General features: G+C 42.9%; 2 protein-coding genes and 1 long non-coding RNA gene across 4 annotated transcripts in view; 2 read left to right on the top strand and 1 right to left on the bottom strand.

The window, feature by feature from the left end:
* LOC309345551 overlaps positions 1–26,794 on the top strand; it is a 130,301-nt gene that overhangs the window by 22,888 nt on the left and 80,619 nt on the right. The gene's annotated exons all lie outside the window — the stretch shown is intronic.
* On the bottom strand, positions 1,639–17,343 carry SOCS4 (suppressor of cytokine signaling 4). 2 transcript variants are annotated; one of them, XM_081863820.1, is made up of 2 exons: positions 16,968–17,343; positions 1,639–3,510 (listed from the first exon to the last, which is right to left on the bottom strand). In XM_081863820.1, exon 2 carries the CDS (start codon positions 3,398–3,400, stop codon positions 2,090–2,092), a length of 1,311 nt encoding a protein of 436 aa, XP_081719946.1. In that variant the 5' UTR covers positions 3,401–3,510; positions 16,968–17,343; the 3' UTR covers positions 1,639–2,089. The 2 variants fall into 2 exon arrangements, with proteins under 2 accessions (XP_081719946.1, XP_081719947.1); XM_081863821.1 differs by having other exon boundaries at positions 16,979–17,343.
* The window catches only part of WDHD1 (WD repeat and HMG-box DNA binding protein 1), a 35,532-nt gene continuing 29,536 nt past the window's right edge, over positions 20,799–26,794 (top strand). The window contains exons 1-3 of the mRNA XM_081867416.1: positions 20,799–21,050; positions 21,523–21,608; positions 23,674–23,785. Of these exons, the coding sequence (XP_081723542.1) occupies positions 21,532–21,608; positions 23,674–23,785 (189 nt within the window). The 5' untranslated portion in view covers positions 20,799–21,050; positions 21,523–21,531. The remainder of the gene's footprint in view (positions 21,051–21,522; positions 21,609–23,673; positions 23,786–26,794) is intronic.

The following is a 26,794-nucleotide window of genomic DNA, read 5'->3' as shown; positions in this document are numbered from 1 at the left end:
TAGAAGGAACTAATCGACAGGGAAGCAATGCTAAAAAGTGTGCCTCGAGAATAGATAATTCACCAAGACCTATTCATAAATTTCTAAGTGAGTGTCTTGCGCTTGCTGTACGGGGACTCAATGCCCTCTTGACTCTCCAGGGAGACCTCTGGAGTTCGAAAGCTATTTTAAAATAGCAAGTGAGGAAAAAGCCTAATAATCTACTTCTTAGTCCTGAGGGGACACAGTGCTGTCCTTGAGATGGGAGGACAAAGCGCATATCTAGTTCAATTTATACTTTGTTTGAGAGACGCATGCCTGAAAGAAGATGGTGTTTTCCTATAAACTTTGGTCTTCAGGCCACCTGCTTCTTTCTCTCTGCTCACAAAGAACCCCCAATGTCTGTAGTGAAAATACTCTCCTGTATTAACTATGCAACGGGCCTGAAGAATGCAGATATAATACATCTGTCCAACCAGGTACTGTCCATGCTTTTGGAGAAAGGTTACTGTAGTTTTAACCATGTAAAACTACAATGGTTAGACCTGAGGGTGGAAAAATGACAAGAGAGCGCTAATCTAAGCAAGACTAGGGCCGCCATATGCCCTGGTTTCCCCAGACATATCCGGAAATTGCGTCCGGGTGAAATTTTCGAAAATGTCCAGGGAAACCCAGAAGTATGGCAACCCATGTTGGAAGTGTTGATTTTTTGGGCGAATTTCCTTAAAAATAGCTCAAAAACCAATAAAAAAGCTCAACAGCTGTGCCAAAAAAAAAGCTCAGCAACTTTTGTGTCCAGATTTTCACTTTTTAAAACATGGCAACGCTATGCAAGACTGAGTTGTGTGTGTGAGAGAGGCAGGAGGCCTGCTCTTTCTTAGAACTGAAGTTTTGGAAGAAACCACGAGGGTCATCTAGTCCAGCCCCCTGCATTGCCTGAATCTTTTGCCCAACGTGGGGCTCAAACCTGCGACCCTGAGGTTAAGCACCTCGTGTTCTACCTACTGAGCTATCCCAGTGTTGTCTTATTTGGGAATTCATATTTGTTTTAGTGCATATAGTTAATAGTTTGTGAGGTCTGCACCCAATCGGATGCCCTGCCAATGATTTAATTCCTTGTAAAACATTTACTAACTTTTTACACTGGCATCGCTTAATATGGTGCATTATCATTCTGGGTTCTTGGTAGATATTTCCAAACGAGGCAATCTAAGCTCAGTACCTAGTTTTAAAACACGTAAAAAATGATCAGAAGACCAAATTACAGTGGTGCCCCGCAAGACGAATGCCTCGCAAGACGAAAAACCCGCTAGACGAAAGGGTTTTCCGTTTTTCGAGGCGCTTCGCAAGACGAATTTCCCTATGGGCTTGCTTCGCAAGACAAAAACGTCTTGCGAGTTTTTTCCCTCCCCCCCCCTTTCTAAGCCGCTAAGCCACTAATAGCCGCTTAGCCGCTAATAGCGCTAATCCGCTAATAGGGATGCTTCGCAAGACGAAAAAACCGCTAGACGAAGAGACTCGCGGAACGGATTATTTTCGTCTTGCGAGGCACCACTGTATGTTGTGCCATATACCAGATTATGGTCACATGGACTCAAAAGACAGATAATGTATTTTTGTTATGACCGAAATTAAGAAGCCACACAGTAGCAGCAGCAGCATCATAAATAGACATTAATTTTACTTTTTATAGAGAGGACCAAGTACTAATTTTCAAAGAAAGGTATAAAATACAAATTAGTCACTCTTGAGTAGACATTGCATACAGTGTTTCAAACATGCCTGTACTGCATATAAATCATAGTATATAAAAGGCAAGTCAAAATTCATTTTGACTTAGCTTTAATCTAAAAGGTTAGGCTTGAGTGAAAACTTAAAAAAATCTACTTGAAATTCCATAAAACCCTATAGAATATTATTACCAATAAAAGCACAGGTTTTGTGTCTTCACCCAAAAAAATCTGCCTGTTGGAGCTGCAGAATAAAAATCTATTTGGACCATAAGGCTCAGGCAGAGTTCAGTTGAGACTATAAATAAATTTTTTTCAGGGAAAAACAATTATTTAGAGGGGAAAGGACAGAGACTCCCAAAGGTCTCTCAGAAAGTCTTCTAGAGTTGCTGGTCTGGTACATCAATCCTGAGGACTCTAACTTTGGACTTATAGTGATATTCTTTCAGATACAACTTCACAGAAGGAGGAACAGGAAGGGCGTCTATGCCATCGTAAGTCGTGTTGTTGCAAATAACTGTCCTGCATATATGCTGAAGGGAAAAGGGGAAAGTCCTGTTTAAGGGAGTCGAGAGAAGCGGCTCAAAGAACATGCAAGAGCTTGGGTCTTTGTAATGTTCCAGGAGTCCAGTGATGTCGGGAGAATGGAAGACGCATGGGTCGTGGGCATCGAAGCTGAAGTTGTGATTCCACTGCTCGATCCTGGCATGAAGGGACCGGCTGTAACGCCTAAAACTGACCGAGAACAAGTAATCTTCCTGGGCAGAGTCTCGCAGCAAAAAAGTCCCTTCTGGCTTCCCATCTAAAAGTGCTTCTGCCGCATATTTATCCATCACTCCCCAGTAGCAGGGATTATTATTGATCTGAAGGAGGTCAGGGACAAGACAATGGACATAATCTATCTGGGTGTGATATTTAGGAGGGGTTTCCAGCTGCAGCAGCTCGTCGTCTGTTTCCCACCGTGGCTTGTTTCTCTTCCTAGAGCTAGTGCATAGTGTCACCACCTCATCGTCGGAGTCCATGTCACTTTCCTCTCTGCTGTTCCTTAGCTGCTTGCCTGCGGCAGGCTCACCTTGGGGGTCGCACCTGCAGGCTGCAACGTCTGGAATGCTGCATGCCTGCAAAACCGCTGACTCTCCTTCTTCGGCACTCTCAACGCCCCTGAGTTCCCCGTTCCTCCCTTCACCTTGTGACGGCTCCATACTTAACCAACTTTCGGACGCCTGCCTTACGGGAGCAGTGTGCCGTTTGATTAAATGCCACCGGAAGGCTAGTTCGGATCGTGGCGGGAAAGGACACTTGTCCAGCATGAGCTCGCTGATATGTATCTTTCTCTTTGGTGGAAGCACCGAAGAATGTCGACTGCTGCAGTTCCTTATGGGAAAGCATTGGCCCACAGCATCCTGCAGTTTCTGCTTAAGGGAGCGGCCTAGGAGTCTGTGGCTGCAGGAACGCTCCAAGTCCAACTCAGTAGAGGAACAGCTGTGTTTCCTCTCCTGGTTCCTTAAACTAAACATGGATTTCCCTGAGGTGCTGGCCGTTTCAGCGTCAGAACTGCCTTCACTCCTTTTTGACCAGGAAAGCTTCTTTCCGCTCCACACGTAGCCGTCCTTTCTGTCTGCGCTTCTACTCCGGCTGGTTTTAGGTCTCACATCTGGATTTTTAGGGCTCCTTTCTTTATTTTCTGCCATTTCCCCGCAAATGCAACTGGATTCACAAAAGTTCCAAGGCTACCGTTGCCAAATCCTCTGGAACCAGTTTCTATCTCAGAAAGCTTCCATCAGGTGCTTTTCGAATGTACCTACGAAAAGAAAAAAGACAGTCCTCAGCTTATGTTATGAGTACATGTGTAATAACCCCAAGCATATACAGTGGTACCTCGGGTTACATACGTTTCAGGTTACATATGCTTCAGGTTACAGACTCCACTAACCCAGAAATAGTGCTTCAGGTTAAGAACTTTGCTTCAGGATAAGAACAGAAATCGGGCTCTGGCGGCATGGCAGCAGCAGGAGGTCCCATTAGCTAAAGTGGTGCTTCAGGTTAAGAACAATTTCAGGTTAAGTACGGACCTCTGGAACGAATTAAGTACTTAACCTGAGGTACCACTGTACTCGGGCTTCCTTAGCCCAGGCATGAAGCGTCAGAGCCAGGCTGTTCACAGCCTTTCTGCACCTTCCCTAGGAATATCTGGTGGCTTGTCCTTCCCCATGCTTTGAACTACTTCCAGGAAAAGCAGTAGAGCTGCAAACAAGGAGCAAGGTTAGTGCACAATGCTCCATGTTCCTAGGGGAGGTTTTGAAGAGCATCTTGACATAAAGGGCCCAGCCACAGTGCTCGTGTGCCCAGCAGCACAACAGAAGCTCTATTGGAAAGGAAAGGACTATACTGGTTTCTGTGGGGTGATTAGAATTCCACTTAATCCGTTAAGTTCATACTGAGACAAGCACTAAATACCGTATATTCTTCCTCTTTTGTTATCCCATACTTCCTTCAGGAGCTCAATGTGGCAGACATTGCGTGGAGACATTCCACTGCTTTAAAAATCCTGCATGTGGTGTGGTTTGGGAATTAAGGGGTTAACCTGTTTCCAAGAATCAAGCCTTGGCTGGCAGATATCCACTTAGGAAAGCGTTACTAATTAATTGGAGGGAGAGGTTGAATCAGATAATCTATATCTGCCACAGAATCAGGACAATCGTATTTTATTCGATATTTTGAAACGTTTGTGGGTGGAAATGCAAATCAAAGCTAAACTCCAGGTTATATCTTGCTAGCTTATTCCACTGATATTCAGATCAAGGCGATTAGCTCACATGGACACCATATTCATGCAAGATCCTTTTTACCTGTGGAGCTATAAATATTAGCATTTGTGCCAGCTACACACTGGAATACCCATAGCTACTTGCTTAATGTTGTTGTTGTTTTATTCTTAAAAAAAGAACAGACTACCAGAGTTCCAAATTCTTTATCATTTTAAATCTGTGTTTCTCAAACATGGGTCCCCATCTGTTGCTGGACTACAACTCTCATCATCCCTGATCGCTGGTCCTGCTAGCTAGGGATGATGGGAGTTGTAGTCTAACAACAGCTGGGGAAACAATTACAAATAATAGAGTAACAAAGGGTCGTAAAAATGTACAACTCAAGAGCAAAAGGCCATGGTAAATAGTTGTGACTTCCAGTGCTTCCAGACGAATGGAACTGTGGCTGATGGACCTCTGTATTACCCGAAGCACAATTCTAACTTTAATTAGCTCTCCAAGACTTCCTCCATGATCATGTTATGAGAGATAAACTGCAGAGAGGGCTTAACGTCATCGCTGGAAGTGGGCATACTTCCAGGACCACCACCACGCCGTTGGGACAAGTGCTGTACAGTAAACCTGCAACTTACACGGGCCAAAATCACATAAAGTCAAAACACATTGGGTTCAATGGTGGGTGGGGTTGCCAAACGCTTTCCCCCCCCAGATGTCCGCCCCCTTCATAGTGGCTGGTGGTAATGGGAATTGTGGTCAAAAACATCTGGAGGGCAGCAGGTAGCTGAGAGCTGTTGGAGAGGGTTTTGCTTTGCCAGTCCTTTTTAGACAAATGCTATATATATTCATGCCAGTGAGTCATTCAAGAGCAAAACCCCCAGAAGAGAGGGAAAGTAGGCCAAGAAATATTACATGCTCAAAAGATTCACGTTATGCTTGTTCAATATTAGTTCACATAAGTGTGATGATAAGAGATGTTATTCTATACTGACACTTTCAGGTCACACTCAAGACAGAAATTAATTAAAAATACATAAGTTACATACTGGGAATCTCTTGGTACTCTTGTCACTTGCTTTTCAAGATGAAGGGTTTTCTCTTTTTCTTTTTAAAGGACACCCCCAAGGCACTTGAAGTATCTAGGGCTTTACATATTGAAGAGGATTATATAAAATCCAGTTCCTTTCATGAAAGCAATTTTGAAAGACCATGATGGATGGTGTTTTTTTTTTAAGGGATTGCAAGGGGGGGGGGATGACACCACCAAAATTAAGCCTTCTTCAAGATTCAACTCATGCACAACACATGCCTTTGTTTGCCTCCCCTACAGTTTAATGTTTATCTAAACACATTGCTGGCCCCAGGGAATAAGAAACATGCAAATGGAACATAATACATTTATAATGTGGAGCAAGGGCACTTGAACCTTTAAGGCATTTTTAAATGAGTATTTTAATATTATTTATTATTAAGCCACATACAAACTACCTTTAAGGCAAATATTTTAACTCAATGTGATTTACACACAAATAAAACAAAGTACTGTATCAAAACTACAATACGATTTAACCTCTCTTAAAAGATGGTAGCACTATGCTTAGGGGAGTGGGTGGCTCTGTGGTTTAGACCACAGAGCCTCTTGGGTTTGCTGATTGGAAAGTCGGTGGTTCGAATCGGTGTGATGGTGTGAGCTCACGTTGCTCTGTCCCAGCTTCTGCCAACCTAGCAGTTCGAAAGCACACCGGTTCAAATAGATAAATAGGTACCGCTGTGGTGGGAAGATAAACAGCATTTCTGTGCACTCTGGTACTCATCACAGCATCCCGCTGTGCCAGAAGTTTAGTCCTGCTGGCCACATGACCCAGAAAACTCTCTGTGAACAAATGCCGGCTCCCTCGGCCTGAAAAGCAGATGAGCACCACAACCCCATAGTTGCCTTTGACTGGACTTAACTATCCAGGGGTCCTTTACCTTCTACCTTTTTACAACACTTAGATTCCCTAGAGGGCCTACAATTGAAAAGGCCACAGCCCTGTGCTAGAGGACAGCCACTTCTACAGGTCTCAAGAGGAAAACAGGCTCAGGGGAGTTTTAAGGGTCAAAACCAGCACTTTGCGGGAGGTCTGGAAAGCAACAAGAAGCCAGTGTAGTTTAGAATAGGTGCAATGTCACACAATTTTGGTGACTAGCCTTCACAAAAAGCCAGCCCCCTGCATTGCACACCAACTAATGTTTCCAAATACTTTTGGTGGGTGGTGGCTTCTGTGCGCCTCTCAGAGTGCATCAGAATTCTAGCCTGGAAGTTACTGAAAAAGAATGGATGAGAGATACAGTGAGACTGCCGTCCAAATGACCAGTTGGTGGAACCTGTCCTTAGCCACTGCTCTGTTTCAGCTCTGCTTCCGATGGCAGACCAGGAGTGGAGAACCTTTGGCCCCCCAGCTGTTGCTGAACTACAGTTCACATCAGCACTAGCAAACCTGGCCAATGGCCAGAGATGATGGGAGTTGTAGTTCAACAACATCTACAGGGTTCAAAGGTTCCTCACACCTGCAGTAGATGCTGTAGAACAACAAGACCGTGAACTTGGTTCACCAAAAGAGAAATATTATTATTCATCAAGTGGAAACTGACCCCTGGAGAAAAGGGACTACTAGCTGGCATTGGTAGCATCTTGTATATCCATCTAATTATGGTCTCCACAAGCTTGTTTGCAGCTGCAGCTGCTGCCTTTGGGTCTGTTCTAAAGGGAAAATGGAGTCAGGCATCATCTGCACACCAAACGATTTCACTTGGTGATTTTATACAGATATTATACAGTGGACGCTCGGGTTGCGAACGTGATCCATGTGGGATGCACGTTTGCAACCTGCGTCTGCGCACGCGCAGGTTGCGGTCCGGCACTTCTATGCATGCGCGACCGCCGAAACCCGGTACTTCCGGGTTTCGGCGGTCCGAAACCCAAAAAAACGCAACCTGAAGCGGCTGTAACCCGAAGTATGACTGTACAGACAGAAAGAGGGCTATGAAACTTTACAGAATAGCTCACAAGTGTCCACAAAGGAGTAAACCCTCAACTGCCTGGAGAGCATTAGAATCAGCATAAAGCTGCCCTGCTTATTCCTATTGACTCCAGCAGGAGGTCCAAAAGAAGTCACAATTAACATAATGTGTTCTACACCAAGCTTCTTCCAAAATGTCTTCAGAAATTTCAAGTGATTTCTATGCATGTTTACTCAAAAGCTGTCCTCTCCTATTTCAAGTGTTGCCAGAGGTCTAGTTTTCCTAATACGTAGCCATAAATTTATATGGCCTGGGAACAAGGTACTTTTAAGGGCTTTCTTCTCCTGGACAGATGAGATAGTGACTGGAGACCTTCTTCAGGCAACCCCCTAGTCTGAAGTGAAGCAGCTGGCCCCCGGAAATGGAAATGCCACCATTGGAGATAGAAAGCTTTGATTATAGAATTCCCTCTAGATGGATGTTCACCTGGAGCTGTCCTTATTATCTTTTAGGCATCAGGCAAAGCCTGTCTTTGTTTATGTGGGCCTTTGGTGACCGGTAACACTGTTCTAGTGGTGACCAGTGGGTTTTTTTCTGCTAGCTTGAGTGCTTTTGTTTGTTAACTGTTTGAGGTTATGTCTTTGAGACTTTGATTTCTTGGTTTTAAACTGCTTGAATCTGCTGTTAATTATAATACAGTATTTTATGTTATGATGCTTATGGTTATTTCAAGACTTGAATGCCATTTTTGGAAGAAAATCAGGGCACTTAAAAAACAACAACCCCTTAATCTTTTCTTTTGTCATATCAAAAGCCACTGAGAGGTCAAGGGTATAAAAACCTCAACAGAGAAATGTTTTCCTTGTTGATCTCTGATGATAGACTAACCAGACATCCCCAACCTGTGGCCCTTGAGATGTTTTGGGACTACAACTCCCATGATCCCTAGCTAACAGGACCAGTGGTAAGGGATGATGGGAATTGTAGTCTAAAACATCTGGAGGGCTGAGGTTGGGGATGCCTGGACTAAGCAACCCTATGTAGGCTTACTCTGAGGTAAGTCCCACTGTGCTCAGTGGGGCTTACTCCCTAGTGTTCACATTGCAGCCCAAGACACAAATCTGGTGCCTCATCTGTAAATGGTATGAAAAACAGTGTCCCTTCCACTGCTGATAAAGATTTATTTAAACAAACATAATGTTTATCACCTTGCGCGGTTGGGATATGTTGGACTATAAATCAAAAGCAATAAACCCTCTTTCTTAACAATAAACATTCTTTTGCAGAGAAATATTATCTTACACATGTCATAACCTTTGGAGAAATCTAAGCGCGCGCGCACACACACATTCTTCTCCATGTTTATAACTCAAAACATATTTTCCCTGCCCAGGTGAAGATAAAGAGGAAGAAGCTCATCTGTACGCACAGAAACCGGGCTTTCCAACGGACCTTTGGAGCAACCATTTTACATCACGCTTACATTTCTATTTCTCCCAGCTCAGCTCTCCACCTCTTCTTATTAAATGGACTGAGATGACTGAAAAAAGCAGCTCTCGGGTCTTCTCTCCATTTAATTAATCTATTCCCTTCATTATATTTACCCTCACAATATTGCTACTGAGAGACACCCAGTGTCTGTGTCCTATTCCCCGAGGGTAGATACCACTGATTTCTCAGACATTGTCTCCTCCTCTTCAAATGAGCAAGAGAAAGGGGCTATTTATTAATGTTATGCTTAGCCAGCACCATTTTGAAGGCTAGAGTAACCTAATAGTACATTAACACAAAAAACAGGTCCAAAAAACCAGAACAAGGTCTCAGAGCTGTTCCACCAGGCCTTTGGTCAGGGCGCAGCCTGACTCCCTCCTTTGGCAATCTTTACAGAACTTTAGTTTATGGTTGCCATCAATTTTGATTTTAATTAATTTTTATAATGTTTTTAGAATGTTGCACTATTTTAGTGTTGTTAGCCGCCCTGAGCCCGGCTTCAGCTGGGAGGGCGGGATATAAATAAAATTTGTTGTTGTTGTTGTTGTTGTTGTTGTTGTTGTTATGCAAATACAAAATTCTAAATGTACAAGATCGCCAGCGTAACCTCAGTAACTTAATGCAAGGACATTTCCATTTTAACAACACAGCAAGACAACAGAAAATTCCCAATCATCCTTGGTTTAGACGAGGAACACTCACATAAATTGGGATTCATGCCAGCTGTACAGACTTGCTTAATATCATGCTTTAACTTGTTCTCCTTCCCCTAAGTCTCCATCCCAACCCCCCACAAATCAGGCTTTAATGACATCTTCATAACCCAAGGATATCTGAACCAAATAAATGCATATAGCTTTATGTTCACTGATGCCAGCAACACAGATAAGAACAAAAGACCACAGAGATATTAAGTATATTTTCACCCAGAGGGCAACACTGATGGAATGGGCCATTTGATAAGCCACATTACGAGCATCTGCTTTGCAGGCTTTATTTTCACTAAGAAACAGAGCGGATGTGACATAGGTCTCAGCAGAAAGGATGCTCACGTCTTCCATGTACAATTTACTTGTTAGTGGGCACACACTGAAAGCCTTTTAAAAGCATTCTGCCTTTGACAAAACACTTAAGCACACAGCTAGCTCCCACACAGACAATAAAATAAAGGCTTCCTTTTGGACCATATGATTCCGCCACAGGGAAGTAATCAGAGCATGAAAAACACTGCGGAGGAGTTTGATTCGTTGTTCTTTGACACAGGACTGTCTCTTTTGTTGGTTGCAATCGCAATGGACTCTTATCTCAGGGAGAGAATGGAAGCCAACATTGTTCCTTTTCACTTCTCTCATACAGCTAGCGACTAGATCAGGCATGTCCAAAGTCCGTTTTAATCCGGCCCTCATACACAGTTTCTTTCTGTGGTTCTGGCCCTCTTTGGACTAGATTTTCTCCTACAGGAGTACCTAGGAGAAATTTGACTGATCTTCACAACAACAGGAAGGACAGCAGAAGATTGGAGAAGTCTGAAACCAGTTACTTTGGACCCTGCATCATGTGTGGACAGATATAAAAGGCCCTGAATAACACTCTTCTTCTGAGACTAAGAGCATATCCAGACTTGCCCTTGTACCACTGCTTTCCCCTGGGAAAATCCAATATTTACTGCTGAATCAGAGCAAATGTCAATTGGGTTCTCTCCAGATTGACGTTTGCTCTGATTTATTGCCAAAGAGCGGGTTTTCCATGGGAAAGTGGAAGGGCAAGGGAAAAACCACTGAGATTCCTGCACAGCAGGGGGTTGGACTAGATGATCCTTGGGGTCCCTTCCAACTCTAAAATTTTACGATTTTATGACCCTTGCCTAGAAAGTATGGGACATGCGGAAAACTGCCCGGACCCATGCTTTCTAGGCACAGGGCAAGTGGAAGTATGGATAACCTCCAAGTGGCTGATAAAGACCAGGGAATCCATAAGCCTGCATTTCCCTAAAGAGAGAAATTCTATCTCCAGTAATAAATCCATAGGAGCAATGAATATGTTATAACCGCATACATGCAGGCTGCAAACAAATAGTAGTTGCCATCCCAGTGTAATTTAAACTGCAATCTTAGTTCCATTTGCTCAGGGTTGAATTCAACTGCTAGGTTGGCAGAAGCTAGGACACAGCAACGGTTGGCAAACCCAAAAGGCTCAGTCAGGGGTCAGCAAACTTTTGCAGCAGGGGGCCGGTCCACTGCCCTCAGACCTTGTGGGGGAGCGGACTATATTTTTGGGGAGAAAATGAATGAATTCCTATGCTCCACAAATAACCCAGAGATGCATTTTAAATAAAAGGACACATTTGACTCATGTAAAAACACCAGGCAGGCCCCACAAATAACCCAGAGATGCATTTTAAATAAAAGGACACATTCTACTCATGTAAAAACATGCTGATTCCTGGACCGCCCGCAGGGCGGATTTAGAAGGCGACTGAGCCGGATCCAGCCCCCGGGCCTGAGTTTGCCTACCCATGGTTTAGACCACAGCGCCATTGCGTCCCTACACTTCAACTGGATTTACATTTGAGTAGACATGGTTAAGGTTGTGCTGTTGGTAAGAAACCAGACAGATACCAAAAGCTGCAGGCCATCAGCACACTTCTGTTCTTAAGGGCAATTTGTTCCTCCTGTCTACCACTCAAGAGATGGCTCTCTCAGCTTAACTCAAAATAGGCATCAGAATAAAACCTACTAGAGCACCATTTAGACTATAAAGCAGATCAAGGACACACATTCTATGAAAGTTACCATGCGCTATGTTGTGAAAACTGCTTGCAAGTTTGTTTTGTTTTTAAAAAGATTTCTGCCCGGGAGTGATTACTGTTGTTGGCCTAGTAGTGAAATTAAAAGCTAGCTTCAGCTGTAGAAATGGTAAGAGGAAATTCCCTTTTCAGTTCAGGTATTTTGTAACCTGTGTGCCAAAGACATTTTCTCTTTAAAAACAGTATGTATAAAATATTGTTTCAAAGATTGGTTGTATTTTAATGCAGGTACTCATTGAAGCACAACTAACTACAATTGTATTTACAGTAGTCCCAATTCTGCAGGTGTTAACATGCACTCAAAATGTAGTAAATACGGTATATTGGGCTTGAACTACAAAGTGCTGAGAAAACAGGCTGTCAGCTCTTCAGCAGACTTAAGAGAGAACTGTGCGGTGTTGTATTTTTTGTCATTTGGAGACTCACAGTGCAATCCTATATATGTCTAGTTAAAGCAAGCCCTATTTGAGTACAGTGGTACCTCAGGTTAAGTACTTAATTCATTCCGGAGGTCTGTTCTTAACCTGAAACTGTTCTTAACCTGAAGCACCACTTTAGCTAATGGGGCATCCTGCTGCCGCCGTGCCACCGGAGCACGATTTCTGTTCTCATCCTGAAGCAAAGTTCTTAACCTGAAGCACTATTTCTGGGTTAGCGGAGTCTGTAACCTGAAGCGTATGTAACCTGAAGCGTATGTAACCTGAGGTACCACTGTACTCCCAGTATGCAAGACCAGCAAAATCCAACCCATTGTTTCAGTAAAGAGGCATTATTTGTGTGCCTGGTCACATGAGTTGTGAGAATTATAGAATCTTAAGAGTTAGAAGGGACGTTGAGGGTCATCTAGTCCAATGCCCTGCAATGCAAGAATCTGAGCTAAAGCATCCATGACAGATGCTTAGAAATCTCCAAAAAAGGAGAGTCCACCACCTCCAGTGGGAGTCTAGTCTGTTCGACTGCTGAACAGCTCTTACTGTCAGAAAGTTTTTCCGAATGTTTAGTCGGAATCTCCTTTCTTGCAACATGAAGCCACTGGATCGGGTCCTATCTTCCAGAGCAGGAGAAAACAAGCATGCTCCCTCTTCCATGGGGCAGCCCTTAAGATATCTGAAGATGGCTCTCCTATCTCCTCTCAGTCTCCTCTTTTTCAGGCTAAACATACCCAGCTCCTTCAAGAGCTCCTCATAAGGCTTCCTTTCCAGACCTCTGATCATCTTGGTCGCCCTCCTCTGCACACCTTCCTGCTTGTCAACATCCTTCTTAAAATTGTGGTGCCCAAAACTGGACACAGTATTCCAGGTGTGGCCTGACCAAGGCAGAATAGAGTGGTACTATTACTTTCCTTGATCTGGACACTATACTTCTACTGATGCAGCCGCGAATAACATTAGCTTTTTCTGCTGCTGCATCACACTGTGATAGTGAGATAGTGCCATGGGGTGGGGAAATCACTTCATGCAAAAACTTTGTTTTATCAGTTGCTGTTTTTGGCAAATGATTCTCAGTCATCAGCACGTAAGGTATAAGAAGAGTGAAGACCTTCTTACTGTGCTAGACCTTTGTTTTGGTGCCAGAGGCAGAAAATTCAAACTGCATCCTTCCATACGTTAATCAATATTGCTTATTTATTTATGGCATTTCTCTGGGTGGTGAACTGAAGAACCTCACTTTCAGGTGTAATACATAAATACTACTAAAATTCAGCAGTACAAAGTACAAATCTCTTCTTTCTTTTCTTTTCTTTTCTTTTCTTTCTTGGTACAAATCCCTTATAAAACACATAATGCCAGAGAAAAATCAATAAAATTGGTGCCGTAAAAGCCAAAACCTCCCTCAGAATCCTGGAAGGATAAAAATGTATTCATCTGGCACCAGAAACAAATACGTAACAGGGGTCAGGTGAGGCTCTCTGGAGAGGACATTCCATAACCAGGGTGGCCTTATCAGTACTAGTTGGATCACACCTGGTGGTAGTACTCAGAGATCATGGACTCAAGGTCTGGATATATGTGGGAGGATGTAATCCTACAGGTAACTGGCCCAAAACTGCCTGGAAATGAACAAGAAGCCAGAATAGCTGATAACGTACTATTAGATGTTTCAGTTGCCTAGTCCTGGTCAACAACCTCACGGCCCCATTTTGGACTAACAAGGTAATTGTTTTCAAAGGCAGCTACATACATAACACAATACAGTGGTGCCCCGCAAGACGAAATTAATCCGTTCCGCGAGTCTCTTCGTCATGTGGTTTTTTCGTCTTGTGAAGCACGGCTATTAGCGGCTTAGCGCTATTAGCGGTTTAGCGGCTATTAGTGGCTTAGAAAAAGGGGGGGGGAAGGGAAAAAACTTGCAAGAACTCGCAAGACGTTTCGTCTTGCGAAGCAAGCCCATAGGGAAATTCGTCTTGCGAAGCACCTCAAAAGACGGAAAACTCTTTCGTCTAGCGAGTTTTTCGTCTTGAGAGGCATTCGTCTTGCGGGGCACCACTGTAATCTAAGGGGAGGTTATCAGAGCATGGATGACTGTACCGTGGTCAAGATATCTCTGTCCAAGTAAGATTGTAGCCGATTTCTCACCAGAAGCCTGTGCCTCTAGTCTAGTGACAATATTGAATGCTGAGTACCTCCAAACTGCAAATTGGATCATTTAGGGCAGGGGTCAGCAAACCTTTTCAGCAGGGGGTCAGTCCACTGTCCCTCAGACCTTGTGGGGGTGGGGTGGACCATTTTTTTGGGGGGGGGGAATGAACAAATTCCTATGCCCCACAAATAACCCAGAGATGCATTTTAAATAAAAGCACACATTTTACTCATGTAGAAACACGCTGATTCCCGGACTGTCTGTGGGCCGGGGTTAGAAGGCGACTGGGCCAGATCCGCCCCCCAGGTGTTAGTTTGCCTACCCATGATTTAGGGGGAGTGCAACCTCCTCCAGAATAGGGTTTTTTTAAAAAAAACAACAACACACATTATTATTATTAATTTTGTATACTGCCCTATACCCACAGATCTCAGCGTGGTTCACAAGATAAAATCACAAGATAAAACCACAAAATACATAATAAAAACAAAAAACACCCACTCAACTTGGCAGACAAACCATCTACTAACTGCCTATCTTATCTGGGTTAAGCCTCAGTTTATTCAATCCATTGTCATGAATGGGGACAGAATGCCTTGGGTTCTCCTTTGCACGGCTCATTCAAATGAATGGAAACTGAAGAAAAATATTACTCTTGTGCAGCTCCCATTTAAATATCCACAATTTGTTTCTCCCCCTACACAGAAATATATTTAGCTTAATTATGGATCTGCAATTCAACCAGAATTGAGATCCTCAATAGGTATTTATCATAATTCCATTTTTAAAAAGAAGTCCTGTTAACACTCCAAAAATAAAAGAGTAAAATGAAAACACCAATTCTATTTAAAATGTTTCCTTAAATACAACAAAGTGGATATTTAGTTGCTTGTTTTTAAATGTCATCTCGTAAAAATTATATTCTAGCTAAGGACAGACTAATAGTTGTTTTTCTAGAAACAGAAGAAGGCACCTATTTGTGTACAAAGTATATTGCCATATCCTGAAACATCTAGTGAGGCAGAGGGCCTTCTTGGTAGTCGCACCCTCCCGTCAGACGTCAAGGAAATAAACAACTATCTGACTTTTAGAAGACATCTGAAGGCAGTCCTGCTCAGGGAAGTTTTTAATGTTTGATGTGGTATTGTGTTTTAATCTGTTGGAACCCAGTCAGATGGGTAGCATATAGATTAATAATAGTACCAATAATAATAGTACACACACACGTGTCAATATGAGACCAGAAATATTCACACATGTATTGTAAGCAGGGCCAAACAAACAATCCAGAGCTATTTCATATATTTTGTCAGCCTAGATCTCAATAGCTACCAAGCTACCATTAAAAGGCAAGAACAAGCATTTTAGTTCCTTGTGGTTTCTCCATAAGACACACACAACTAGTGTTGCTGCTATAGTATTATTATAATCATCATTATCTATTATTATAATTATCATTATAATAAAGGACACACATCTTAAGACCTAGGTTTGGCTTTGAACGAATCGCTTCCGGAATATTTCCAGAATAGAAGGTGGCAGTGAATCAGACCTGAATTTTAGTCATTCTTAAGTGGCATTTCCATGCATGTTTCAAGACATGAGATGTAAAATGTGTGCCATGTATGAAGTAAAGCTAGAAGAAGCTACACTTGGAAATCTCATTTGAAAGAGAAGAAAGCCTCACTTTTTAACTTTTGAAAAGTGTGGTGGGCATCCAAAGTGTGGTGGGCATATCAAAGTTTTTAAAAATAAGTGCAGTGCTTGGTTTTGAGACGGGAATACTCCAGAATAAAGGGAAATCCTTTGAAATAAGGATGGCCTGTCATCCTTTATGCCGTGGGTGGATATAAGATACTGAAGTGACCCGTAACACAGTCAAATGCTTGGTTACTCACTAGTAGATGCTGTCCAGAAAAACCTTCAGCAATGCAATCAAGGATCCTAAACATTTATTTGCCTATCCATTTTTTAATACCCATCCCTAGAGCTGGTTAAAACTGGGAACTTCTTGAATCAAAATTCATTACGGAGCACCAATTCCAACCTTAAAGGCACAGACTCATTAAAAAGTTTTGCCTTCAGCCGTTTTCTAAAAAAGAAGCTACATTTCTGTGACGGCAGTTATGAAACCAACAGCGAGCCAGATTTTGTCAGAATACAGCCTACTCCTCTTGCCACCAGAAAGATACCCGGCCAATGCAAATAACAGACCCCCAACTCCAGTTCCAATAACCCTCCACATACACTTACCCCATAATGTTAAGAAGTGCTTTTTTTCCTTAAAAAAAATGGTTAGAGGTACTCTCATTTTCCTACTCATATTGAAATACTGCTCCTCGATGAGGCCAAACTTAGATTCACAAAATGTTTAGGGGTATGCGCACCCCTGCGCCCCCCCCCCAGGAAAAAAGCACTGCCCTTAACTCCGAAGAGTTACTGATGTGAAGGAAGAATATTACAATTAATTAAATTTCCCAGAATTTTAAGAAACATGCCGCGAAGACGTGAACTGATGGCAATCGGAAAGCCTTTAGCAGTTAATAATAATAGTAAAAAAGCAATTTCCATAATGAAGGGGACGCTGTCCCCACCCCCATTGAGCATGCTTACCTGCTGCTTACCAGAAGAGACATGTTGGTGGTGGGGGGCCGGAGGTCTGGCACCCAAAAGAAGGGGTCCAAGAGGGGCTTCACCCCAGCAAGGACAGGCACATCCGCTCCCCATCAGACACAAAGCCAGACTGGATTAAATGCACAGCTGGAACTGGGGGGGGGGAAGAGGTGGGCTGGGCTGAGGCAGCAGGAGATGGGGAGGGAGGAAGGAAAGAAAGTGGGGGGGGGCAAGGAAGGAGAGTTTAAAAGGAAAGAGGGGGAAGGAAAAGGGAATGGGGAAGGTTGAGAGGGGAAAAGCATCGGGGAAGGGGGAAGGATGGAGGCAGCAGAAAAGGGAAGGTGGGCAGAACTGAACGCAGGGGAATTTTAATTCCTGTATTAAAAATTTTAATAAATTTTTTTTAATAAAAAAATTTTTAATAAAAAAATTCCTGTATTAAAAATTTTAATAAAATGTTTTTAATAAAAAATTTTTTAATAAAAAAAATCCTGTATTAAAAATTTTAATTTTTCCATGTATAAGACGCCCCCCATGTAGAAGACGACCCCTAATTTTGGAGCCCCAAATTAAGAAATAATGAATTACAACCGTGTAGACGACGACCCCCCGTTTTTAAACTTAAAAAAAATGGGGGGGGGAAATATAGTAAATCTTATACACGGGAAGTAAATAGGGAGGCACGTTTTTTTGGGGGGGGGTTGCCGTCCTAAAACTTACTCCCCTAGGAAGAAAAGAAGGAAGAAGCCCCCCTCCCCAATGGGGAAGGGGGTTATTTGGCCCAAATGCCAATGGGGAAGGGGCTATTTAAGGAAGGAAAGGCGGGAAGAAATGAGAAATAAACGCGAAATGAGAAATAATGCGGGGGGGGGGAGGAAACCGTGAGGCAGAAAGTGCTGGAAAAGAGGAAAAAATAAATAGAAGAGAGGAAAATGTAAAAAAGAGGAAAGTGTATACAGTATATCCCATAAAGCTCCACACAGAGATGTCCTTTTAACACCAGAGGGGGGAGAGAAGAAGGGAGAAGGGAAGAGGAGCAGCCGAGAGGCCCGGCCAGCTGCTGCCCGCCCTCCTCGCCCGCCTCCCGGCCGCGCAGAGGCGCTTCTCCTCCTCCGCCTCCTCCTCCTCCGCCTCCCTCGCTGGGTGCCAGGCGGCCCGGTCCCCTCAGGCGCCTCCTCCGCCCGCCATCATGGCCGGCCCGGGAAGGAGGAGGAGCGGGAGGAGGAGGAGCGGGAGGCCGGGACTCTGACGCCTCACGCCGGCTCCGCCTCAGGCCCAGAGCGCGGGAAGAAGGAGAAAGGCGAGTTGGAGGAGGAGGAGGAGAGGCCGCCGGGGGGCTCCGTGGGGCGGTGAGGAGGGGGCCGGGCTGTGTTGGGGGGGGCTGTTTCTCTCCTCAGCCCCCCCCCAAAGAGAAGCGAAGGAGGAGGAAGAAAAAGGGGAGGAAGAAGCGCCCCTTCGTAAAAAAAAAGGGGGGGATTTGTTACCTCAGGCTGCGGCGCCACGAGGGGGTCGGGGGGTGAGGGGCGAGCAACCCCCCCACAAACAAGGACCTGCTACTATTATATATTATATTATATTATATTATATTATATTATATTATATTATATTATATTATATTATATTATATTATATTATACTATTCTATTACTATTACTATTACTATTACTATTACTATTACTATTATTTTATTTTGTGGTGAGGGGCGAGCGACCCCCCCACAAACAAGGACCTGCTACTATTACTATTATATTATATTATATTATATTATATTATATTATACTATTCTATTACTATTACTATTATTTTATTTTGTGGTGAGGGGCAAGCGACCCCCCCACAAACAAGGACCTGCTACTATTACTATTATATTATATTATATTATATTATACTATTACTATTACTATTACTATTACTATTACTATTACTATTATTTTATTTTGTGGTGAGGGGCAAGCGCCCCCCCCCCACAAACAAGGACCTGCTACTATTACTATTATATTATATTATATTAGATTATACTATTACTATTACTATTACTATTATTTTATTTTGTGGTGAGGGGCAAGCGACCCCCCCACAAACAAGGACCTGCTACTATTACTATTATATTATATTATATTATATTATATTATATTATATTATATTATATTATACTATTCTATTACTATTACTATTACTATTACTATTACTATTATTTTATTTTGTGGTGAGGGGCAAGCGACCCCCCCACAAACAAGGACCTGCTACTATTACTATTATATTATATTATATTATATTATATTATATTATATTATACTATTACTATTACTATTACTATTACTATTACTATTACTATTACTATTACTATTATTTTATTTTGTGGTGAGGGGCAAGCGACCCCCCCACAAACAAGGACCTGCTACTATTACTATTATATTATATTATATTATATTATATTATATTATATTATATTATATACTACTATTACTATTACTATTATTTTATTTTGTGGTGAGGGGCAAGCGACCCCCTGAACAAGGACCTATTATTATTATTATTATTATTATTATTATTATTATTATTATTATCATTATTATTATCATTATCATTATCATTTGTGGAGAGGGGCAAGCGACCCCACCAACCAAGGACCTGGTTTCTTATTTTTATTTGTGGAGAGGGGCAAGCAACCCCCTGAACAAGGGCTTATTATTATTATTACTATTTGTGGAGAGAGGGGCAAGCGACACCCCCCCCAAACAAGGACCTGATATATATTATTATTATTATTTTGCAGAGAGGGGCAAGCGACCCCCCCAAACAAGGACCTGCTATTGTTATTTATTTGGTGAGGGGCAAGCGACCCCCCCCAAACAAGGACCTGGTTTTTTATTTTTATTTGTGGAGAGGGGCAAGCAACCCCCTGAACAAGGGCTTCTTCTTCTTCTTATTATTATTATTATTATTATTATTATTTGTGGAGAGAGGGGCAAGCGATGCCCCCCAAACAAGGACCTGATATAATTTATATTATTATTATTATTATTATTATTATTATTATTATTATTATTATTATTATTTTGCAGAGAGGGGCAAGCGACCCCCCCAAACAAGGACCTGTTATTGTTATTTATTTGGTGAGGGGCAAGCGACCCCCCCAAACAAGGACTTGCTATTATTATTATTATTATTAATTTGGTGAGGGGCAAGCGACCCCCCCCATACAAGGACCTGCTATTATTATTATGGTGAGGTGCAAGCAATCCCCCCAAAACAAGGACCTGCTATTATTATTTTGTTGTTACCCCACCTTTTCCCCAGACAGGGACTCAAGGCAGCTTACAGATAAAGAGAAGAGCAGCTACCCCCACTTGCCTCTCTATTTCTGAACTCCTGCCATTGACATGTGTGCTGCTATTTTTCTTTCTTGCCTGCCTAGAAGTGGCCTCCCACCCCACTCCTATCTCTTGGTGTCTCCACTGCTTCCCCGCTGCTCCTTTTCCCCTTTTTTGTGCTCCAGCAAAAAAAGGGGGTTGGGGGGGGGGGAGAAGAGAAGAGATGACTGCTGTCTCTCTGACTTCCTTTCTCTCTCTCTCCATTCTTCACCTCTCCAAGTAGCAAACTTTGTGGGGAACCCTCCCCCCCCTTTCAAACAAAACATTATGAGGCCGCATTGGGTGCAAGTTGTTTCGGATTAAGTGGCAGCCAAGCTGGGATCCTGGGAATTTGGTGCCCTCCTAAGAGAGTAAACAGGAGCCTGGCAACTCCTTGAGTGAAGAGTCACCTGTATGGCTGATACCTTTACAAAAGGTGTGCTTCTAAACGGTGTAATCCAAAGTATTTGCACTACCCATGTCATTGCTTCTTGTCTTCTTTGTGAAAGAAACCCTCCTAATGTTGTGATGATGGTGGTGATGATGATGATGATTTATCGCCTTGCATGTATGTCCCACTGTGGTTTTTGCATTTACAGGACTATACGCTTTCACTGCAGGTCACTGAATCTGGAATTGCACTGCTTTTACCTCTACCTCAAATCACTGGCACCGATTAGAAAACCGCCCATTTGGAGATTTCGTCAAGGGGCTGCTGACGGAAGAAAACGTAAGCATAACAAGACAAAGAAAGGAAAGGAGTCTAATAATAGCCAAGCCTTCATAACATACGGAATAAGTTATTGACTTTTCCCTATCCTAAAGAATTGTGTCTGTGGCGAAATGATGAAAAAGGACTAATACAGTTGTCCATAGTATATGTTACCGAGATGAGCACCGCAACCCTAGAGTCGTCTGCGACTGGGCCTAATGGTCAGGGGTCCCTTTACCTTTACCTTTACCTACTACTATTGCCTCTCCACTTCCCCATTCACACACCCCCAGCCTAAAATTAGGTAGTAAGCTTCTACAGGTAATCTTTTGGCTGTGTTCCACTGTAAAATTTCATGCAGGTTAATGACGTTATATTAAAAAATAAAAATAGTTTGAACGTAATTGTAGATTTGGAGATTTTTGAACTCAAAAACCTGTTAATCACTTGTAATTGTTTTGCTTGAAGCCCTTTTTAACTTTGAACCTAGATAAAGAATATGCCTTTGTCACAAAAGCCAATGAGATACGGCCACACAGAAGGTCACACAGATGTTTGCTTTGATGACATTGGGAGGTAAGTGACTGAGGGCCCAGTTGCATGTGATTAATGTACACACACACACACTGTATGTATATGTTGGGGATGGGTAACCTGTGGCCCTCCAGATGACTCACAACATCACTAGCCATATATAAAAAATATATAAATTGTCTAGTAGCACCTTAGAGACCAACTAAGTTTGTTCTTGGCATGAGCTTTCGTGTGCAGTCCCATGGACTGCAAGAAGATCAAACCTCTCCATTCTGAAGGAAATCAGCCCTGAGTGCTCACTGGAAGGACAGATCCTGAAGCTGAGGCGCCAGTACTTTGGCCACCTCATGAGAAGAGAAGACTCCCTGGAAAAGACCCTGGTGTTGGGAAAGATGGAGGGCACAAGGAGAAGGGGACGACAGAGGACGAGATGGTTGGACAGTGTCATCGAAGCTACCAGCATGAGTTTGACCAAGCTGCGGGAGGCAGTGGAAGACAGGAGTGCCTGGCGTGCTCTGGTCCATGGGGTCATGAAGAGTTGGACACGACTAAACAACAAGAAGGTGCTACTAGACATTTTTTTTATTTTTATATATATTTCTACTGCATCAGACAAACATGGCTACCTACCTGAATCTAGAACATCACTAGCCATTGGCAATGCTGGCTAAGACTGGTGGGGTTTGGAGTCCTGCAACATCTGAAGGATCATAGGTCCCCTATTCCTGGCATAGATGGCAGGAAGTGATTGTTATTGGCTTCCCACAGTGTTTGTTTCGTGTGAAGAACAAATAAATGACTTCATAATTCTTAAGACCCAAAGATTTTTGTTTATGCTATGGGTCAAAGTGATGTTGTGCCTTTATTGCCTATCCCATCTGAATGACTGCTGCCAAATTACAAGGGAACTCCAGCATTGTGTGGAACTGAATACTCCATTGACAACTAGGAATAGTACAGTCATGCACAGATGGATTTGCATGATCTCAGTGTAAGCAGATTCTACATTCATCTTTTCTGCCAGGTGGCACAGCAGTGAAAAGCAACAGAGGAATGAGGACAAACTGTCATGGCCTGGTGGCCAAAACAGATGCACTTAGCCAGGCTGCTGTGCTTTTTAAGAGTGATGTAGTTTGAACTCTGCAAAAATGGATTTCATTGGTGCCAAATTTATAAGAACTGCCCTCCTGGATCAGGCTCATGGCTCGTTTAGTTCATCATTCTGTTCTCTGACCAGATGACTGTAGGAAATCCGTAAGCAGGACCCGAGCACAACAGCAGTTTCCAGCAGCTGTTATTTAGAAGCATACTGCCTCAGACTATGGAGGCAGCACATACCCATTGTGGCAAGTAACCACTGATAGTTAAATTCATGAGGGAGGATGCAATTTGCCTACTATGCACCATTCATTTAAACCACATGACTTCAGCTAAAGAATCCCGGGGACTGCAGTTTGTTGGGAATTGTAGTTCTGTGAGGGTTTCCCAGGATTCTTTGGGGGAAGTCATGTGGTTTAATTGTATGTTCTTGCTGCCCAAGGTTGGGTTTTTTGCATGTATTCAAGAGATTGCCTCTTTCCTTATGCCTTGTTTTATCACCATAATCTATAAGGTTGAGATGTGAAGTAGTCACCTGAAATTTAGTAGGACACCTCATCTTTTTACAGTGTCATCCATAGTTACTGTTGACACCAAAGCTAGCACCTTCTTCTTGTGATCAATTTACAGTCGTACTTTGGATCCCGAACGCCTTGCGGGTTGAATGTTTTGGCTCCCAAACGCCGCAAACCTGGAAGTGAGTGCTCTGGTTTGCGAGCGTTCTTTGGAACCCAAATGTCCTGACGTGACTTCTGCAGCTTCTGATTGGCTGCAGGAGCTTCCTGCAGCCAATCGGAAGCCGCGCCTTAGATTCCGAATGTTGTGGAAGTCGAACGGACTTCCAGAACGGATTCCATTCGACTTCCGAGGTACCACTGTATATTGTTTCTGAGGAATGAAAGCGTTTGCAGAGAAACTTCCACCACTGTTTTACTTTAGTGAAAACTGAAGAATTTTGATAACAGTTTCGTACATGTTTGTGTAAGATTGATCTTGTTTCTTTGAATAGCTGTATTGTAACATGCGGCAGTGATGGAGATGTCAGGATTTGGGAAAGCCTGGATGACAATGACCCCAAGTCAATTAACGTGGGAGAAAAGGCCTACTCGTTTGCTCTCAAGGTACTGCAGTTATGAACTATACAGCGGGAACTTAGAGATATTCTGGTTCTTCCAGTATGTGTGCAGGGCTCCTTTGTAAATGTAGTGTCATCAAATAGGCCTTGTGCATTAGGCAATACCTACAATGAGGTCATTTTCACAGCTCTGCTTTATACTGATAGGAAGTCATCAACATTTGAGCAACCTGTTGCTTCTGCTATGCAGTCTATTATGTTGAGGCAAGGAAGAAGGGCTACCCCTATGCTATCCATATAATCAGTTATCAGTAATCAATATATTCTTATATGCTCACACATAATCAGGGCTTACAGTATTTTATAATCCACTTTGAATCAAAGGGAAGCTGTGCCTTAGCTAACTGCATACTGCTTGAAACAGCAAAATTAGGAGCCGACCTTTCCCCTACAAACATCTGTGTACCCTGGACAAGGGGAAGACGTGAATCAGAGATTCTGGTACAAAATCCCCTCAGATACAGGCTAAATTAATCCACAGAACAGGAAGAGCAAAACCACAAAATCTCCAAACTCCCTGTCCTGTCATAACTAGGGGAGAGGTTAGACAGAGCGTCACTGCAAGTATCGGAAAGCAGAACTAGAACTCTGTGCTTGACCAGTGCTTGACCAGGAGCTGGTAGCATGGCAAGAAGCTTGCTAATTGGCTAATTTTCGCTGGCAATATCGTGACTGCCTCATGGTTGTCTCACGATCTATGATTTGCTGTGATCTGCTCAGGTATAAAGACCTCTGGATTTCTGTCAATCGGGGTCCCAGTTCCTTTTGGAAGAGATTCCAAACTGGGTCCTTATTGCCTGGCAATAAACTTCACCTTCTTCTTCTCCATTGCTGAGTCTGCCTGATCCTTATTTAACACCAAGCGAGTACCTGCTTACGTTCACGTGCTTCTATGTCAGGATTGAATATAGTCACTGACTTGATTACCTGTGACATGAGAATTATGACTAGGCACAAAAGCTTTTGTAAATTGGAACAGCTGGTTCTCTTCATTCACCTAGGCTGTCTGTACTGCAAATTGTTTGTGTGAACTTGTTAGACAAGTAAGAACTTCTGGTGTAGCAACTTTCTTTTCAGTGTTGTGCAGGGTGTTCAAAACTGCTTTCTTGATTGAAAGAGATATCACTTATCATTTGTATCGCCTTCTCAATCTGGCCCACGGATTTTTACATGAGTAGAATGTATACTTTTATTTAAAATGCATCTCTGGGTTATTTGTGGGGCATAGAAATTCGTTCACCCCCACCCCCAATATATAGTCCGGTCCCCCACAAGATCTGAGGGACAGTGGACCGGCCCCCTGCTGAAAAAGTTTGCTGACCCCTGGTCTTCTGTTTTAACACCAGCAGACAGTAGATGCATTTAGAGTTGGGTGGAACGTTTCTTTAAACAAAATAATTATTTTATGTTTCCTGTTTTAATGGAAAAATAGGAAAAGATGAGTAAAACATTAGCAATACAAATCCACATGTTCGGCATCAGCAACTCCTTTCTGAAACAATATTTGCACTACATTTTATTTTGTTAATTTAAGTTGGGCTCTTGTTTCAAAGTTTAACAAGACTTTCTTCATTGCAATATTATCATTTTGTTAAATTTGATAGACTGCAGTTTTTAATAAGTATTTTATTTGTGAAACCTTGCCCAAGTCTGCCCTCTTGTGACTACAGCAAGTTAAAGCAACTCAATTGATAATTGAGATTATTATTATTATTATTAGCCTCAAATGAGACTACTATTATAAGAAAATCACCCCCTAAATTTTTCAAATCTTTATCTTTTATTAAACGCTGGTTATACTGCGCTTGCAAATTTACCTGGCTACTTGTAACACCGTCAGCATTAAAGTTATTGTGCTGTTGTGTGTTTACGGTGACCATTTTACTATTTCTCTCTTACCAATTTGGCCCTGGGACTTGTGTTTGCTGCTCCCAACCTCATGTCGTTACTGAATTTGTGCTTTAGTGGCTAATCTGATACAGCATCCAATTATAGTATGTAACTAGACCAGGCATAGGCAAACTTGGCTCTCCAGATGTTTTGGGACTACAGTTACCATCATCCCTGACCACTGGTCCTGTTAGCTAGGGATGATGGGAGTTGTAGTCCCAAAACATCTGGAGGGCCGAGTTTGCCTATGCCTGTACTAGACTGATGCTTGCTATTCTTACATGGAAAGCATTTTGAAGAGGTAATTTTACAATGGCTGTTAATTTTACAATTGTGCATATATATATGGATTTCCCTAGAAATAGATTTAACTGTAATTTGTAATCCATGCAAGGACATTCCCAAGCCCATATTTGCCAAGGGAACATAAATGGGGGAGGAGGAATGGCCTCTCCCCAGTCTCCACCCTGGCCAGTCTTTGAGCCCAGCTGAGTAATAAGTATATTCGCCCTGAAGTGTATTGACAACTTTATTAGTACTGAAAAGGGGATACCATCAATTTGTCCCTTGGCACTGGGACATTTCCAGGGGAATTGAAGGAGGCAGTGTTGAACCCGCTCTTAAAAAAACATCATTAGATCCTTTAGATCTATCCAATTACCGCCCGGTTTCAAATCTTCCATTCCTGGGTAAGGTGATTGAGAGAGCGGTTGCTGAACAGCTTGGTGGGTTTCTGGATGAAACATCGGCTCTGGATCCATTCCAGTCCGGCTTCCGCTCTGGTCATGTGACCAAGATGGCTCTGGTCGCCCTAACAGATGATCTCCGTAGGCAGCTGGATCAAGGCGGGTTGGGGCTGCTGATTCTTTTAGACCTGTCAGCAGCCTTCGCCATGGTTGATCACGAACTCCTGGACCACCGCCTCGCCGACGTGGGGATCCAGGGCACAGTCCTTCAATGGCTGTGCTTGTTTCTCTCCGGTTGGGGGCAGAGGGTGGTGCTTTGGGGGGAACTGTTGTTGCGTCACTCCTTGGTGTGTGGAGTGTCGCAGGGTGCGATACTCTCCCCGATGACTTTCAACATCTTAATGTGCCCCCTCGCCCAG

Source organism: Podarcis erhardii (assembly GCF_964252035.2).
Source record: "Podarcis erhardii genome assembly, chromosome: 1".
NCBI classification, from domain to species: domain Eukaryota; kingdom Metazoa; phylum Chordata; class Lepidosauria; order Squamata; family Lacertidae; genus Podarcis; species Podarcis erhardii.
Note: the sequence above shows the minus strand (reverse complement) of the source record. Positions and strands in the feature narration are given on the sequence as shown.